Source organism: Muscardinus avellanarius (genome assembly GCF_963383645.1).
Source record: "Muscardinus avellanarius genome assembly, chromosome: 22".
Lineage (NCBI taxonomy): Eukaryota > Metazoa > Chordata > Mammalia > Rodentia > Gliridae > Muscardinus > Muscardinus avellanarius.
The window spans coordinates 2,851,091-2,864,856 of record NC_137808.1 but is presented as its reverse complement, the minus strand read 5'-3'; the positions used below and the strand labels follow the sequence as shown (position 1 = coordinate 2,864,856).

Sequence of the window (13,766 nt, the reverse complement as noted above, 5' to 3'; positions counted from 1 at the left end):
GGGTAACTGGAAGGAGGACAGTGAACTGTGCTCTCTTTTTTAGTGGCTGCCACCCTGCTTCTCTGAGCCAGCCAGCGCACGCTGCAAAGGCCCCTGGACCTCGTGGTCCATGCCTCTGCGCTTTACCACAAGCCCCTGCGCGTTGTCATGACTTCAGAACGCACAGGCCTGCGAGGACAGGTGCAGGACCTCCCCAGCGCATAGGCCGCCGCTGGCTGCAGAGAGAAGGGCTCGCAAACCCCAGTTCTGGGGCTGGGTGGGCCACAGCCCACTGGAAGGACACTTGATCCCAGACCCCCATGCCCTGATCCTTCCCTGATGACCAGCGCCCCACAGGTCATGCAGAACTGCCCCGGGCGTGATGGATTAGCTCTCCAGATACCTCTAGACGCCAGGTCTTAACGTAAAGAGAAGTGGGGAAGAAAAAGCTTTATCGAGAGGCAGAGCATGCTTGCAATCCCAGCATGTTGAGAGGCAGAGACAGGAGGATCCGGGTTTGAGGCCAGCCTCAGCTACTTAGTGAGGCCCTTTGCAACTCAGTGAGACCCTGTTTTATTTATTTATTTATTTATTTATTTATTTATTTATTTATTTATTTATTTATTGGTGGTACTGGGGTTCCTGGAAACCCTTCTACCTCTGGGGTACACTCCCAGACCTAATATATATATATATATATATATATATATATATATATATTTGGAAACAGGGTCTCCTAAGCCAGCAAGGCTGGCTTCAGACCTGCGTGATCCTTCTGTCTCTGCCTCCCAAGCACGGGGATTACAAGCGTGCGCCACCACGCCCGGCGAGACCCTGTTTTAAAGATAAAGAATAATAAAATAAAATGATAGGGTTGGGAGTGTAGCTCGGAGGTAGAATGCCCTTGGGTTCAATCCCCAGCACCAATAAATAAATAAATAAATACATAAATAAATAAATAAATAAATAAATAAATAAATGCTGGGGGGTGTAGCACAGAGGTAGAATGCCCCTGGGTTCAATCTCCAGTATAAAAAAGAGAGAGAGAGAGAGAGAGAGAGAGAGAGAGATAGAGATATATGGAGGGGTAGGCAGGCAGATTAACAGCGGGGTTTGGGGGGAAAGTCAGCAGGGATCTGAGTGAGGCTAAGTTGACCTCTGTGCCCCCTTCCACCCCTCCCTTTCTTTTTCCCTGTGGTACCTGGGATTGAATCCAGGGGCATCCTGCCTCTGAGCTACAAACCCAACCCCTTTTACATTTTTTTTTTTGGTACTGGGGATGGAACCTAGGGGCCTTCTACCTCCGCGCTACACCCTCAGCCCTATTTTTTATCCTTTATTTGGAAACAGGGTGTCACTGAGTTGCGGAGGGCCTCACCAAGTAGCTGAGGCTGGCCGCGAACCGCGATCCTTCCTTCTCGGCCTCCCGAGTGCTGGGATGACAAGGGTCCTCACTAGGTTGCTAAGCGGCTCGCTAAGTTGCCTGGGCTGCCCTTGAACCTGCGATCCTCCCGCCTCGGGCTCCCAAGCCCTGGGATGACAGGCGTGTGCCAGCACGCCACGCCTGGTTGCCTGTCCTTTGGCCCCAGGGGTCATTTCGGAGAACACCCAGGCCCACGGGCACGGTCCCTCCCCGCGAGAAGGGCGCCGTCAGCACTCACGCGGATCATCTCGGCCACGTAGCTCTCGGGCCCCGTGTACTCCGTGGAGTCCTTGACTTTCACCAGGACGATGAAACACAGATAGTGCCACATGTTGTGCTCTTCTTTGATGTGCTCTTCAAAGGTGACGGTCTTGTTGTCGAACTTGTCTCTCTCCAGGCCTAGAAAGCAGGTGCACACAAGCCGAGGCCGCTGAGCCCGCGCGGACCGCAGCGTGGCGTGGGCCCGGGTGTGTAGGGTGCGACGGCGGGAGCCTGCCCGCAGAAGCCAAGCGCTGCCCCCAGCAGATGCCGAAATGTGCACATGCCCAGGCGTGTGGGGAGTCCAAACCAGAGTGCAAAGAACTCGGAGTGAGGTGTGAACTCTAGAGCCCTGGGGCAGCAATTCTTTTTTTTTTTGGTGGTACTCAGGGATGGAACCCAGGGGCATTCTACCTCCGAGCTCCACCCCAGTCCTATTTTTTTATTCTTTATTTTGAAACAGAGTCTCGCTGAGTTGCAAAGGCCTAAGTAGCTGAGGCTGGCTTCGAACCGCGATCCTCCTGTCTCAGCCTCCCGAATGCTGGGATGACAAGCGTGCGCCACCGTGCCTGGCTTATATATATATATTATTAATATATTATTATAATAATAGAAGTGGGCAAGAATCATGAACAAATGCCGAAAGTAGGGACTGAAAGTTTAATTTGAGAAATAATAATAATAATAATAATAATAATAATAATAGTTATGGAGTGTTATGATATCTTCCCAGCAAGAGTAATTTTATTTTTTCATGGCACTAGAGATTGAACCCGGAGGCGTTCTACCTGTGAGCAACATCTCTAGCCTGATTTCATTTTTTCATTTTGAAACAGGGTCTCATCACTAAGTTTGCAGAGGGTCAAACTAAGTTGTTGAGGCTGGCCTCAAACCTGTACGCCTCCTGTCTCAGCCTCCCAAGTCCCGAGCTCACAGGCTAGGGGAGAAAACCCGATTATCATCACCACCTTCACCAAGTGGTCAAAGTTGGTACCACCAGGAGGGGACAGTGGGGAGCCCAAATCAAGGTCCACGCTAAAAATGACTAACCTAGTCTTCACAGTCGCCAGCGGAGGCCCCGTGACCCGGAACTTACTGAGGGCCCTGCTAACCGCGGCTGCGACCCGAGTAAGGTCTGCAGGTTAGGCCGGGGCTTCAGTCTATTTTGATGTCCCAATTTTGATGAGTTACACTATAGACCTATCAGCCCATGTTCTTGTTTTTAGTATCTACGTCCTGACACATTTAAGAATAGGAGGAAAGGTGTCAGGCACTCATGCTGAAACGTTTCAGGAGCAAACACTGTGTGTGTGTGTGTGTGTGTGTGTGTGTGTGTGTGTGTGTGTGTGTGTGCGCAAATAAATCGATGAGAAATAATATTAATATCTGGGGAATCTGGTGAAGAGGGTACTGAAATTCTTCCTACTAGTCCTAGGACTTTTCCGGAACTCTGAAATTCTGTCAAAATGAGAAGCTTAAAAAAGTTTTAAAGGGGCCAAAAGCAAAGAATTTAAGTCTTTAAAAAAAATGCCCTTTTTTTCATCTGTATACCAGACAGAACTCTATATATTTAGTAGCTATATTATGAATAATCCGAAATGATTACTCAGCTCCCAGATTTCTACACGATTAGCTTGCATTTACATATAGCTGTACTTACGCTGAAAATGATTTTTTTGGTACCCAAGCCCCTCTTTGGATAGCAGCACTTAGCTTTGGATACTGATAACTGTGTGATCCTAGCACAGGCCAGGAGTGTTACATAAGCTCTCCGTGCTATTTAGCATAGCAATGCAGACAAAGACATTACCCCTGCACCCGTTTTATTTATCTAGTTATTTAATTAATTTTGTAGAACTGGGGATGGAACCCAGGGGCATTTTGTCTGAGCTCCACCCCCAGCCCTATTTTTTTATTTTTTATTATGCAGAGGGCCTCTCTAAGTAGCTGAGGCTGGCCGCGATCCTCCTGCCTCAGCCTCCCAAGTACTGGGATTCCAAGCGTGCGCCACCACGCCCGGCACTGTACCCGTTTTATAGATGAGGAAAAATGGATCAGAGAAGGTCAGGGACTGAACTGTGGTTCCGTGGCTAGTAAGCCAGGTCTGACGCTCAAGCCGGGGACTTTTTCACTATATTGTAGGAAGAATATTTCTCTCATTGAAGGCCTTATGCTAACCGCAGCCAGACCTCAGCAGGCTGGGAGAGTTTACTCACATGGAGACCAAGGGAAGGGCAGGCAGCCCGCCCCAAAAAGATGCCGGGGCGCGTTTGTTTTATTTTTATTTTGTGGTACCGGGGATGGAATCCCGGGGCTTTCTACCTCTGGACTACATTCCCAGACCTATTCTATACTTTATTTGGAAACAAGGTGTCACTAAGCTGCTGAGAGCCTCACTCAGTAGCTGAGGCTGGCTTTGAACCTGCGCCATCCTCCTGTCTCCGCCTCCCAAACGCGGGGATGACAAGTGTGCGCCACCACGCCCAGCTGGTGCGTTTTTTCTATTTATTTATTTATTTATTTATTTATTTATTTATTTATTTATTTAATTTTGGTGGTACTGGGGGTGGAACCCAGGGGCTTTTCTACCTCCAGGCTATACTCCCAGACCTATTTTCTATTTTATTTGGAAACAGGGTCTCACTAAGTTGCTGAGAGCCTCACTCAGTAGCCGAGGCTGGCTTCGAACCCGCGCGATCCTCCTGTCTCCGCCTCCCAAGCGCGGGGATGACAAGCGCGCGCCCCATGCCCGGCTGGTGCGTTTGCTTTAAATGACGTGCGGGCGTGTGTCTGCTCCCCAGAACCTGACTCCTTCAGACAGACGGACATCTGCTGCACCAGATTCATCAGCGACGGGCTTCCCAGCAGACAGGCAGAGACGCGCCGAGGGGCGTGCGCAGACCAGCGCGCGAGTCGCGCTCGCCGTCCACACTTACCGCAGATGAAACACGTGGTCTTTAAGATCTCCTCCTTCTTCTGCTTCTCGCTCCTCAGGTCGGCGAAGGTGTCGATGATGACCCCGAAAATCAGGTTGAGGACGATGATAATGACCATGAAGAAGAACAGGAGGTCGTAGATCACTCTGGCAGCAAAGAGGGGCTCCTGGAGAAGAAAGCAGGAGTCAGGGCCCTCCGCCCCGCTGCAGTGCCGCCAATCCACAGGAGCGCCTCATCCACAGGGGTGGAAGGAGAACTGGACGCCAAACTCTAAAACCTACAGCTGCTTGGGAGGTGGAAACAGGAGGATCGCAGGTTTGAGGCCAGCCTCAGCAACTTAGTGAGACTCTCGGCAACCTAGCGAGGCCTTGTTTCCAAACAAAAACATAAGCTTGTCATCCCAGCATTTGGGAGGCCGAGACAGGAGGATCGCGGTTGGCGGCCAGCCTGAGCTACGTAATGAGGCCCTTTGCAACTCAGTGAGATCCTGTTTCCAAAAAATAAAGAATTAAAAAGTAGGGCTGGGGGTGTGGCTTGGAAGTAGAATGCCCCTGGGTTTCATCCCCAGTACCTCAAGAACAAAAAACGACAAAGGGCTGGGGGTGAGCCGGGCGCGGTGGCGCACACCTGTAATCCCCGCGCTTGGGAGGCTGAGACAGGAAGATGCACAGGTTCGAAGCCAGACTCAGCTACTGAGTGAGACTCTCGGCAACTTAGTGAGACCCTGTTTCAAAATAAGGGATAAGCCGGGCGTGGTGGCGCACGCCTGTAATCCCCGCGCTTGGGAGGCTGAGACAGGAGGATGCACAGGTTTGAAGCCAGCCTCGGATACTTAGTGAGGCTCTCAGCAACTTAGTGAGACCCTGTTTCCAAATAAAAAATAGGTCTGGGAGTGTAGCTCAGAGGTAGAAGGCCCCCTGGGTTCCATCCTTCGTACCACCAAGAAAACCCCAAAGGGCTGGGGGTGTCGCTCGGAGGTAGAAGGCCCCTGGGTTGCATTCCCAGCACCGCCCGTACACACACACAATCCCTCCAGTCCTACCACCGATCTCTTCCATGCACTGCGTCTACACTGAACCCTCCGGGTGCGGGTGGAGTGGGCGAAGGGGTGCTAAGTCGGAGCGAGCAGCTGCTTCCGGCGTTACTCATGCCGCCCGCCCGCCTCTGGCTTACTCTTCCTTCCCCGCGGGATGCATCCTGCATCCGGGCTGGGCTGTACCTCCTTGGACGGCTTCCTGAGCACATCTCCTACTCCGCCCCCGCTCCGCAGCCCGTGACTCAGCACGGTGACAATGCACATGAGGAGAGTCTCGCACGTGTGCTCCTGGTCCTGCTCCGTCTCGTCCACGGGGACCAGCTCTGTCAGCGGGGGAAGTCACAGCACGGTTACCGCGGGACGGGGAGGGAGGCCGGATCCCCGCAACCACCTTCCCCAGGGCCCCGCACCCACTGGTCGGCACAACGAGGATCGAGAGTCCAGGACTCGCTGATGCGTCTGGGGCAGTGCTCGCCAGGACCGCCCGCCCCCGCCCCCGCCCGTCCGCTAGTGTCAGGAGTACTCAGCACAGCACCCGGCTGGGGGCGGGGCCTTTCCTGGCTCTGGGCTCCACACTGGACTGCGTTCTTACTGGTTGTGGAGGAAAGCCACGTTTTGCTGGGTGGATTCATTCACTCGTTTATTCTAGTCCTAGGGATTGAATCCGTGGGCATTCCACCTCTGCGCTACACCCCCGCCTCATTTTTTTTTTTTAATTTTGAGTCTCTCTAAGATATCCACAGTCTCGCTATATTGTGGAGGCCATTCTGCAACCTGCGGTCCTCCAGTCTCAGCCTCCCAAGTCCTGAGACTCCGGGCGTGCGCCGCCGTTCTCAGCTGAGCCTGGTCTTTTAATACAGATCTCAGCCGGGCGCGGTGGGCACGCCTGTCATCCCCGCGCTTGGGAGACGGAGACAGGAGGATCGCGCAGGTTCGAAGCCAGCCGCGCTGGCTTATGAGACCCTATGTCCAAATAAAAATATAAAATAGGTCTGGGAGTGTAGCCCGGAGGTAGAAGGGCTTCCAGGAACCCCAGTACCACCAAAAAAAAAAAAAAAACCCCCACAAAAAACTGATCTCAAGTTCTCACCCCTGTTCAACAACTTCCAACCTTCCTTGGGAGGATGGACGCCTCCTCAGCTCGACACCATCATGATCTGACCCTTTCCTGTTCCTCATTCTGTATGGCCAGTGTGTCTTCCTGTTCCTCATTCTGTGTGGCCAGTGTGGCCCGCGTTGGCTGCATCTTACCGTGTAAGCCAGGGGACACGCTGCCCCCTGCACCTGACACCTGCCTTCCTCTCGGCTGAGGCAGAAAGAAGCTTGACGATCCTCTCGCCCCAACACCAGGCTGGTGCCTGTCTTGTCGACCCCACCTTGTTCCTAGCGCTGAGCGCACTCTCTAGCGAAGCCCAGTTACCTGCCGGCCTCGCCCTCTGCTGCTGTCTCTTGGAGAACAGCACGGTCCCTGGTAAACAGTAGGCACTCAGTAAGGACTGGTGGAAGCAAGAAAAGTGGACATTTTATCCTCGGGTCGTCGCCCTGGTTTCCTGCCTTGCCTGGCGGCCAGCGAGCGGGTGCTGATTCTGTTTCGGTCAGCTTCGGGCACCTGCAGGAGGCTGAACGGGCGGGGCTGGGCCTCGAGCGCCTACCTTCTTTGGGTCCAGGGGAGGAGCAGTTGTCCCCGCTTGCCACCCTGCACACGTCGGAATAAAGGAACTTGCTTGCCAAACTCTCGCCAGTTTCTGGGAAAGAGAAGGGGATTTTGTGATGAGCGATCTGGCAGCTCGTGGACGAAATGTTTGAGGTCCCCGATTCACGGCTGATTAAACAGCTCTTTGCATAAATAACACCCTCCAGCCCCGCAGAGAAGCCCAACGCGCCCGGGATGCAATTTACACTTTTCTGGAATGGGAAAGCAGCCAAAAATGTCAATTCCTGTAGGCTTACGAGAAAAACAGCACTTAAATAGCACCTCTCCGACTTTAAGACAAACAGCTAGAAACGCTCAGGCGAATGTTACTGAAGGTAGGGACTCCGGCCAGATGCACACCGAAACCGCCGAGGTCCAGACCGGCTTCATGCCGAACCCGACGTGGTCGGTGGCCCACGGTAAACGCCACTTTGCGGCCACGGGAGGCTGAGGGCCCAGGCCGAGACTCAGCATTGGGGAGGGATGGTTTCCAAGGGGGACAGCCATTCCAGCAGGCTCCTTACGATGCAAGGAAACTGGCTACGTGGTCCCAAACCAGCCGTAAGCCTGGTGTGGTGGTGCACGCCTGCAATCCCAGTATTTGGGAGGCTGAGATAGGAGGGTTCCAGGTTAGAGGCCAGACTCAGCGATTTGGCAATACCCTCCGATTCAAAATAAAAAATAAATCAGGGCTGGGGAATGTAACTCAGACTTAGAATGCCCCGGTACCCAAACCAAAAACAACCGCCCTAAAAACAAACAAACAATCCCCAAACCAGTCATAGTTCACTAAGTAACACCAACTTTTTTTTTGTAGGACTGGGGATTGGACATTGTACCTCTGTGCTATACTCCCAGTCCTATTTTATTTTTATTTTGAAATAGGGCCTCACCAAGTAGCTGAGGCTGGCTGCAAACCTGTGATCCTCTTGTCTCAGCCTCCCAAGTGCTGGGATTACAAGTGTGCACCACCAAATCTTTGTGTGTGTGTGTGTGTGTGTTACTGGAAAAGGAACCCTGGGCCATTCTATTTCTGAGCTACACCTCCAGCCATATTTTATTCTTTTATTTTAAAACAGGGTCTCACTAAGTTGCAGAGGCCCTCACTAAATAGCTGAGGCTGGCCAAGAGCCTCCCAAATGCTAGGATTACAAATGTGTGCCACCATGCCTGGCTTCACCAACTTTTTTTTTTTTTTTTTTTGTGGTCCTGGGGATGGAACCCAGGGCCCAGGGGCCTCTACCTCCAGGCTACCCCTCTGACCTATTTTATATTTTATTTGGAAACAGAGTCTCACTAAGTTGCCGAGAGCCTCACTCAGTAGCTGAGGCTGGCTAAGAACCTGCGCGATCCTCCTGTCTCCGCCTCCCAAGCGCGGGGATTACAAGCGTGCGCCACCATGCTCACCAACTCTTCTAAGTGAAAGAAAAACGCACTCAGATATACGATTGTTTTTCAGTCTCAAAACTGGCAATCTCTTCTGGTTTTGCTATATAGAAAAATAACACGCTGGGGACTGTGCTCAGGGGCATTCTACCTGAGTTAAACCCTGGCTCTTTTTATTTTAATTTAATTTTATTTTATTTATGGTACTGGGGATGAAACCCAGAGGCATTTACCTCCGAGTGACACCCCCAGTCCTATTTTTTTAATTCTTTTTTTTGGAACAGGGTCTGAGTTGCAAAGGGCCTCGTAAGTAGCCGAGGCTGGCTGCGAACCGCGATCTTCCGGTCTCATCCTTTTTTTTGTTTTGTTTTGAAACAGGCTCTCACTAGGTTGCTGAGGCTGGTCTTGAACCTGAGCTCCTCTGGTCTCAGATTCCTGAGTATGGAGGTTATAGGAATACATCATTGCTCCCAGCCTGTATTCACGATTCTTAGGTGCTAGGAAGATGCTTACATCGCTGAAGACATTCTCTCTAGTTCGGCTGTAATCAGGAAACATTTTGTGTTTATTTGTTTTCGGTACTAGGAATGGAATCCAGGGGCATTTGACCTCTGGGTTACACCCCCAGGAGCCTCTTCTTTTTTGCCCCCTCTTGAAACACGTCTTGCTAGGTTGCTGAGGCTGGCCTCCTACCTGTGATCCTCCCGCCCTAGCCTCCCAGGTACGAGGATTATTGGCTAGAAAACATTCTTTGAACATTAAAACAACAACAACAACAACAACAACAACTCAGAACAACAACAACAACAACTCAGAACAACAACAACAACAACAACAACTCAGAACAACAACAACAACAACAACAACAACAACAACAACAACAACTCAGATGCTCCCCGCTCACCTGGAGCAGCTGTTTCATTGGGCAGCCGGTCCACTTCCAAGATAAAGTCGTCCTTGAAGAACAGATAGCCCACGATTGAGAACAGGTAGACCAGGATGAGAGCCAGCACCGCCGTCAGGATGATGGAGCGCCCGTTGCGGGTGACGCTCTTAATAACGTTAAGTAAGGTTTCTTCCCTGTACACCAGGTCGAAAAGCTTCAAGAAGAAGGAAACAGTCAGTCGGCGTTTGAGAAGCCTCCAGATTACGGGCGCCTCAGTGTCTCCTATTGAAATCACGGGAGGCTGAGACCGGAGGATCGCGGTTCGCGGCCAGCCTCAGCTACTTAGTGAGGCCCTCTGCAACTCACTGAGACCCTGTTTCAAAATCAAGAATAAAAAATAGGGCCCGGGGGTAGAGCTCGGAGGTAGAAGGCCCCTGGGTTCCATCTCTGGTACTGGAAAAACAAACAAACCCCAAACCAGTAACTGCTCTTGAAAAGTCTCAGGCAAAGTCACTAGGCAGGATGAACAGGGATGCGAGGGTGCTGGCGTGCCTTCTTGGTGTGGGAGACCCAGGCTTGACCCCCAAAACCTGCAGCCACAGCTCTTTAGCTGGGGATGATCCAGGAGCCACCGAAGAGCTCTCTGCGGTTGCTCTTGCACTTACAGTCTAACTTGGTTTTATTTTTATAAGGACTCAAACTTGGAATCCTCCTGCCTCTGCCGCCTGGGTAGCTGGGTAAAGTTGGGTGTGCACTACCCGGCCTGGCTGTAGTCTTTTTTTTTTTTTTTTGGTGGTACTGAGAATGGAACCCAGGGGCATCCGACCTCCGAGCTATACCCCAGCTTGATTTTTTATTCTTTATTTTGAAACGGGGTCTCACTGAGTTGCAGAGGACCTCACTAAGTAGCGGAGGCTGGCCGCGAACCGCGATCCTCCGTCTCCAGCCTCCCAAGAACTAGGATGACAAGTGTGTGCTGTCACACCCAACTGCAGTCCAGTGTTCATCCAGCCTCCTGAAGGTTCAGTCTTACTGACGCCGTGGTGTTTGGCTGTGAAGGAAAAGGGTCTGGCTTTTGCCTCTTGTTTTTTTGTGTGCTAAAAGATGTCCATCAAACCCCCTGACCTCGCTGGACTTCAGCTTCCTCGTGTGTAAAATAAGCAGACTGAACTGGCGGATCGCCGAGTCCCTGCCAATCTGCGGCTTCACATCGGGGGTCATTTTCTGGTCAATTAGCTTTTCTGTCTCTCCAACACCGACCTGTGTCCTAAAACTACTTCTGCGAAGGTAACTGGGTAAAGTTGGCTCCTTAAAAGGAAGTAACAGCCGGGCGTGGTGGCGCACGCTTGTCATGCCAGCATGCGGGAGGCTGAGACGGGGGGATCGCGGTTCGCGGACAGCCTCAGCTCTGCAGTGAGGCCCTCTGCAACTCAGTGAGACCCTGTTTCAAAATAAAGAATAAAAAACTGGGCAGGGGGTGTAGCTCGGAGGTAGAATGCCCCTGGGTTCCATCATCAGACCCGAAAAAAAAAAAAAAGGAAGATGTGGTTCGTCAATGGAAGAGTTCCTGCTGATGTTGGTTAAATATTTTCCAGCAGTTTACTCTGAACAGGCAAGAAGGAACGCATTCAGACGATAAACAAAAGGCGCTTGCTTTCTGTGATTTATTATTTATTTATGGTACTGGGGATTAAACCCAGGGGCATTCTATCTCCGAGCTCCATCCCCAGCACTGTTCTATTATTATTATTATTATTAGCAGGTCTGGGGATGGAACCCAGGGGCATTCAACCTCCAAGCTACACCCCCAGTCCTGTTTTTTTATTGTTTCTTTTGAAACAGGGTCTCACTGAGTTGCAAAGGGCCTAAGTAGCTGAGGCTGGCTGCGAACCGTGATCCTCCCGCCTCAGCCTCCCAAGTACTGGGATGACAGGCGTGCACCACCACGCCCGATCCCATTTCATTTTTATTTAGAAACAGGGTCTTGCTAGGTTGATAAGCGTCTCACTGCTTTCTGAGATTGTCCTTGAACCTGCGATCCTCTTGTCTCAGCCTCCCAAGCACTGGGATGACAGGTGGGTGCCACCACGACTGGCTGCTTTTATTTTTGTTTTTGTTGTGTGCGCGCTGGGGTGAGGCCCAGGGCCTCTCACGCACCGGGCAGGCCCTCTACCCTGAGCCTCGTCCCCAGGGTGTCTATTTCACAGTAGGGACGAACATTTCCCCATATTTGATGCCCACGCTGCATTTCTCATTTTGCTAACCGCCTGATTGTGACCTTTGTCCATTTTTACCTCTGGTGTTAATATTTTTCTAAGGACGTGACCCAAACACAGGCTGGAGACTGAGTCCGGTGGTGTTTGCGCGGGGAGGGCCACGTTTTAATTAGGTCACCGGGTGACGGCTCCTTTTCCCGGCTGCTGCACGTAGGAAGCTGTAAGTTGGTCTGGGTTTTCGATGCCATGGTTCTCTGCCCTTTTTTTTTTTTTTTTTTTTTGGTGGTACTGGGGTTCCTGGAAACCCTTCTACTTCCGGGCTACACTCCCAGACCTATTTTTATACTTTTTTATTTGGAAACAGGGCCTCTTAAGCCAGTGCGGCTGGCTTCGAACCTGCGCGATCCTCCTGTCTCCGCCTCCCAAGCGCGGGGATTACAAGCGTGCGCCACCACGCCTGGCTTTTTTAAAAAAAAATTTTAACAATTTTTATTTATTGATTTTTTTTTGGTGGTACTGAGGGTGGAACCCAGGGGCTTTTCTACCGCCCAGACCTATTTTATACTTTATTTGGAAACAGGGTGTCACTAAGTTGCTGAGAGCCTCACTAAGTAGCCGAGGCTGGCTTCGAACCTGCACGATCCTCCTGTCTCAGCCTCCCAAGCGCTGGGATTACAAGCGTGCGCCACCACGCCCGGCTGGCTTTCTGCCCTTTGCAGAGCCCCAGTTTCTTTTGATTACAGGCTTTCTTTACCTGTGTAACCATTTAAACATTTTCAAGATGTGTCTCTGAGTCTCACTAGACACAATCAACACTGCTTTTGACAGCAAACGGAACCTATCACTTGGGGCCACCAAAGAGCCACCCTCCCGAGGGCTTCGCAAAGGCCCCGGGAGCCCAGGGGAGAGGCGCCCCTATCGAGACGGAGCCTGTCACCTTGTTCTAAAAGTGAACTGAGCTCAGGTATCGCCGGAAGCTCAGAGGTTCTCTTTATTCTGTGACAGGTGGCAGGTTTAAAACTAGACACAAGCCAGGTGCGGTGGCGCACGCTGGTAATCCCAGCACTTGGGAGACTGAGACCGGAGGATCGTGGTTCGCGGCCAGCCTCAGCTACTTAGTGAGGCCCTTTGCAACTTGGTGTGAGCCTGTTTCAAACTAAGGAATAAAAAATAGGGCTGGTGGTGTAGCTCGGAGGTAGGATGTGCCTGGGTTCCATCCCCAGTACCACACACATACAAAAAGTACAAACTGGGCGTGGTGGCGCACGCTTGTAATCCTAGCATTTGGGAGGCTGAGACAGGAGGATCGTGGTTCAAGGACAGCCTCAGCTACTTAGGGAGGCCCTTGGCAACTCAGTGAGACCCTGTTTCAAAATAAAAAATAAAAAACAGGGCCAGGGGAGGTAGAATGCCCCTGGGTTCCATCCCCAGTACCGCAAAAGTAAAAAAAAAAAACAAAAAACAAGACGCAGGGAGACGTGAGTTTCACCGTGGAGCAGGGGCATTTTCACACGCTGCTGATGCCAGGTGGTTTCAATGTGGGGACCAAAGTCAAGGCGCCACGTGCGCCGGCCACTTCCTGACCCTGTGGATAGGCAAAAGTTCCCTGGCCAAGCTCTGAAAGCGGATATAGTACTTTCCCCCCTCTGTTGTGCTGGGGATGGAACCCAGGGGCATTCTACTTCCGATCTACGCCCCCACCCCTAATTATTTATTTTTATTTGGAAACAAGGTCTCACTAAGTCGTGGGGGGGCTCCCTAAGTAGCCGAGGCTTCCCGCGAACCTGTGACCCTCCCGTCTCGGCTTCCCCAGTGCTGTGATGACGAGCGCGGGCCACCATGCCCGACTCCAACTCCTAGGTATAGGCACGGGGCCCACATCTGTCTTGTCGCGACAGCCTGTCTGTCTAGCACTGGCACTCGTGGGCATTGCAAAGGGCCAAAAGGAGAGGC

At 51.7% G+C, this 13,766-nt stretch overlaps 1 protein-coding gene across 5 annotated transcripts in view; it reads right to left on the bottom strand.

The window, feature by feature from the left end:
* ITPR1 (inositol 1,4,5-trisphosphate receptor type 1) overlaps nt 1-13,766 on the bottom strand; it is a gene marked incomplete at both ends in the record, with an annotated part of 305,516 nt that overhangs the window by 18,112 nt on the left and 273,638 nt on the right. For all 5 annotated transcript variants that reach the window (XM_080718249.1, XM_080718250.1, XM_080718252.1 and 2 more), the window contains 5 exons: nt 1,641-1,801; nt 4,597-4,762; nt 5,816-5,955; nt 7,285-7,377; nt 9,616-9,811. In XM_080718249.1, the coding sequence (XP_080574375.1) occupies nt 1,641-1,801; nt 4,597-4,762; nt 5,816-5,955; nt 7,285-7,377; nt 9,616-9,811 (756 nt within the window). The remainder of the gene's footprint in view (nt 1-1,640; nt 1,802-4,596; nt 4,763-5,815; nt 5,956-7,284; nt 7,378-9,615; nt 9,812-13,766) is intronic.